Below are 3,829 nucleotides of genomic sequence, written 5' to 3'. Positions count from 1 at the left end.
TTGTTTGGAATTTTTGCTATAGTTTTTGTCTCTTGTTCACATTAGCAGTATTCCTCAAACACCTGGTAGCTTTCAGTTGCCCATAATCCAGCCCGAGGTGCTCAGAAGCTGGGTGGAAGCCTGGCATGGAAGGGCAAAGCTGGCCAGCTGGGCAGTGACAGGATCCCACCAGCTTTCTCTTCACTGAAGAGGAAGGTGTTGGCTTTTCTTCAATGCATATGGCACATCAGAACTGCTACCCCGAAGACGCTGCTCACTGAGCTCACGCCCTGGCTGAGTGTCTGGCTGCCTCCACTGTGCTGGGGGGAGCTGTCTGGGCCCCTCTCTCTGGGCCACTGCAAGGCTGCTGCCAGTGCACACGCATCATGACAAAGGTGCCTGCCCGCAGGCTGCCCCGTGGCTGAGCTCTCCAGCGTGGAAAAGGGCCTCGGACTCCTGCACGCCTCGCCCTCGCTCCCTGCTGCTCTCTCTGACTCCCATTCCAGCCTGGGAGGCCATCTCACGCGTGGCAAACGCCACCAGGAGAGCTGAGCAGCCTGGAGCAGCACAGAAACCTCCAGATGGGCATCCTCAGAGGCCCCTGTCTGGCAGCAAAGCCTGGTGCTGGCCGCGGCTGCCCTCGCCTGGCCCTCGCCTTACCGTCGGAATTTACCTTTGTTCGCAAAGAGGACGCGGTTTCCAGGGAGACCGGGCGCCGGTGTTCCCTGTGGAACTGGGGGCGGCGGGAAGCAGAGGGAGGCCCCCGAGATGCTGCTGGTCCTGCTGGGCTGCCTTCTGCCCGCCGCGGGCGCGGGGAGCTGCCTCCGCTGCTGGCCGGAGCTGCCCCTGCTCCTGGACTATGACCTGCGGGTGCTGTGGGGCCCCGGGCCGCCCCGGGAGCTCTCCCGCAGCCTCCGCTCCCTGCTGCTGCGGGCGCCCGTCCTGGAGCCCGGCTACCTGGGTGAGGCGCGTCGCATGGCCGAGACCGGAGACCGGTCAAGGCTGGCCCTGCGCCTGGGCCGCGCGCTCACGCCCCTGACTTCCTTCCTGGCGTGTCCCATCCAGGGCGGGAGCAGCTGGAGCGGGAAGCGGCCGCGCTCTTCGCTCACATCGACACAGCCATTGGGAAGTTCCGCGCCGGTGAGGAGGCCGCGTGTCCCAGGCCCAGGCCGCCCCGGAAGACCCACTGTCCTGGGAGGGAGGTGTGCTGAGGGTGGGCACAGCCGCCGTCGGGGGCGTCCCTCTGGAGTCCATGATGGAGAAGCCGGGAGGCATCCGCAGTCTTGGGCTGCGAGGTGGACCTGCTCTGAGACGCAGGCGGCCTGCGCCCCTTCCCTCCCTCCCACGCGCCCAGACAGACCGTCGCTCCTGAGCGAGATGCACGTCCAGAAGCAGCTGTTTGCTGAGAGGCTGAGCAGGGCTTCCGAGGAGCTGCAGGAGCAGGGTGAGAGGGGCTCCCCGCCGCGCCCAGCCCTTCGCCTGCCTCAGCCCTGAGGCTGGGAGCAGAGTCCAGTCGCGCCCCCCCCCCCATCCCTGCCCCCTCCCGGGTGCCTGTCCACACCTCCCAGCCCCACTTCCCGCTCACACCCCACCCCTCCTGGCTCTGCCTGCCTCCCTGGCACCTCAGCTTCTCCACCATCTCACCCTCGGGCAGCCTGCAACACCTCCTGTGGTGAGTACTGGGGACCCGGCCTGGGCCTGGGTGAGGGGTACCCCACCCTTGCTAAGGCTCCTGCCCCCCCTCTCGCAGACCTGCCCTTTAAACTGGAGGTCATCAACTGTGTCAACTGCAGAGCACACCTCCTCACCTGCAGAGACCCCACCCTCTGCCCAGGTCAGTGGCTTCAGCACCCCACCCCACCCCCACCCCGCTCCCCTCTTCCCTGTTGTCTCTTCCTCGCCTGCACTTCTGTCCGGCCCTGCGCTTGCTCTCCATTGTCACCCTGAAGGTGGCACCTCCGAGATGTCTCAGCTCCACATGGCCCGCTGCAGAACCACACAGCCACCTGTCTCTGGACGCCTCCCTCGGCCACAAAGCCAGCAGGCTGACAGGCCCACACCCTCTCCACCCCCAGATCTGCTCTCCCCTTGCGGGCTCTCTTAGCAAACGGCCTCGCTCTAAGAGCTCAACCCCTGAACCAGAAATCGCCCTCCCCCTTACCCAGTCATGGAACCATCAAGTCTTAGGAAATAATTTTTGAATGTGTTGCCATATTTTCATTCCAACACCCACCCTCTCCTCCAGGCCTCCTCACCTCTCACCCGCAGTATGACAACACCCTCCGGTCACAGCTTACTCAGCAATCAAAGAACTTTTTCTCAAGAGAAAAGCTGCCAATGACACTCCCTGTATTTAACTTTCAGTAGCTCCCAATCCCCCCCATAAAGTCCACCATCCTCGGGGGCCCTGTGTGAGCCACCCCTGCTCACCCTCTAGCTCCGGGCTCCCAGCCACACTGGCCAGCTTTAGATTTCTGTCCTTGAACATTCTGTGCCCTTGGCCTGGACTGCCTTCCCACTTGTCTTTCAAAGTCAGCCAGAACTCCTGTTTCCTAAGAAACCTTCCCTGATCAGCTCCAGCCCCCTGGGCTGGCTCGTCAGCCTCCTCAGATTCCTGCCCCTGGGCCCCATTCTGTCCTGCTTCCCTTGGACGCCACATGCAGTTGCTTGCTTGTCTCCCTCCTGGAGAGCAGGGGCCATGCCTCATTCATCTTGGAGTTTGCTGGGCACACAGTTGGTGCTCAGTAAGTAGTTGCAGACAATTGACTGAGCCGGTGAATGAAGCAAGGAAAGAGGGTGGCTTTCTCTCTGAGCCAAGACACCATGACTGCTCCCCAAACCCCTGGCCCCTCTGTCACCCCCCCTCCCTTCCCCCAGGCTGGACCCAGCAGACTCTCCTGTGGGCCGGGAGCCTCTGCGTTACTCTGGCCCTGGCAGTCGTCGCTGGAGTTGGGTGAGTGACTCCCCAAGCCCCGCATCCCCAAAGCAGACCCGTTGCTCCTGGACTGACCCATTTCCACCTGTTCCCTGGCCCAGATGGTACATTTTCTGGCACAAGAAGCAGGCAGAAGAGGTACTGGAGGACACCCCTGCTCGGCTCTAGGGCTCCCGAGGATGGGATGCTGGGCCTGCCCTCGGGGGAGCATGGCTGGAGGCTCCAACTCTGACCCAAGGGCCTGGCACCCAGAGCAGAGGGGAATCAGGGCTGGGACCCATTCGTCCCCCACCCCACCCCCACCCCCAACCCCACCCAGTGTGAGCAGACAGACACACCGGGCCAGGGCCAGGGCACAGAGGCAGCAAAGCTCCCAGGCTCCCACCTGATCCAGCAGGTGCCCTCTCCCCACAGCTGCTATAGCCCCTCCCTGGACACACCCTGCCCCGCTGCCCCTGCGCCCTCAGAAGCACCGTTTATCGGGGTGCCTGGCCCTCATTGAGGACAGGTGAGGGCCATGGAGGTCGGGGTGCAAACCCGGTGCATTGCTCTCAGCAGGGACCCAGCAGGCTGCTTGTCCCCAGAGGTGAGCAGGGGTCCCCCGCGCTGCCAGGAAGCCACCTCCCCGGACCCCCTGCGTGGCAAGGTGACAGCTCTGGGTTCTGAGGCAGGAGCTTGTGCCTTGTAAAGTCCTTCATTAAACTCCCCCCGTGTTCTGATTCCTGCACTCCTTGCTTCCTGCTGGGACCCGGCAAATGCAGCACAATGGACACCCCCAGGCGGTCCGCAGGGACTGTCCCTCCCCGCCGCTGCCCACCACCCTCCCACTCCATGAGCACCGTCCGCTGCCCTGTTCCCACAGTCGTAGCTCCATGGGCTCACCCAGCTCACCTGATAACAACACCAGAGATGAGC

General features: G+C 63.4%; 1 protein-coding gene across 4 annotated transcripts; it reads left to right on the top strand.

Moving 5' to 3' along the window:
* Positions 1-632: 632 nt before the first annotated feature.
* On the top strand, positions 633-3,627 carry TEX51 (testis expressed 51). Of its 4 annotated transcripts, none has more exons than XM_081096120.1 (8): positions 633-940; positions 1,045-1,119; positions 1,334-1,423; positions 1,634-1,651; positions 1,730-1,813; positions 2,857-2,932; positions 3,016-3,052; positions 3,470-3,627. In XM_081096120.1, the coding sequence occupies exons 1-8, from the start codon at positions 748-750 to the stop codon at positions 3,578-3,580; spliced, it is 684 nt and encodes a 227-aa protein (XP_080952246.1). In that variant the 5' UTR covers positions 633-747; the 3' UTR covers positions 3,581-3,627. The 4 variants fall into 4 exon arrangements, with proteins under 4 accessions (XP_080952246.1, XP_080952244.1, XP_080952243.1 ...); XM_081096118.1 differs by having other exon boundaries at positions 1,607-1,651; positions 3,473-3,627; XM_081096117.1 differs by having other exon boundaries at positions 1,607-1,651.
* The last annotated feature ends 202 nt before the right edge of the window (positions 3,628-3,829 follow it).

Source organism: Myotis nattereri (genome assembly GCF_964212035.1).
Source record: "Myotis nattereri genome assembly, chromosome: 7".
NCBI lineage: Eukaryota > Metazoa > Chordata > Mammalia > Chiroptera > Vespertilionidae > Myotis > Myotis nattereri.
Note: the sequence above shows the minus strand (reverse complement) of the source record. Positions and strands in the feature narration are given on the sequence as shown.

Bases quoted from the DNA above. Each gene is read 5' to 3' on its own strand.
- TEX51 (XM_081096117.1), top strand. From the start codon at position 748: ATGCTGCTGGTCCTGCTGGGCTGCCTTCTGCCCGCCGCGGGCGCGGGG. The intron at 941-1,044 runs GTGAGGCGCGTC...TGTCCCATCCAG, and splicing joins CCTGGAGCCCGGCTACCTGG to GGCGGGAGCAGCTGGAGCGG. The intron at 1,814-2,856 runs GTCAGTGGCTTC...CCCTTCCCCCAG, and splicing joins AGACCCCACCCTCTGCCCAG to GCTGGACCCAGCAGACTCTC.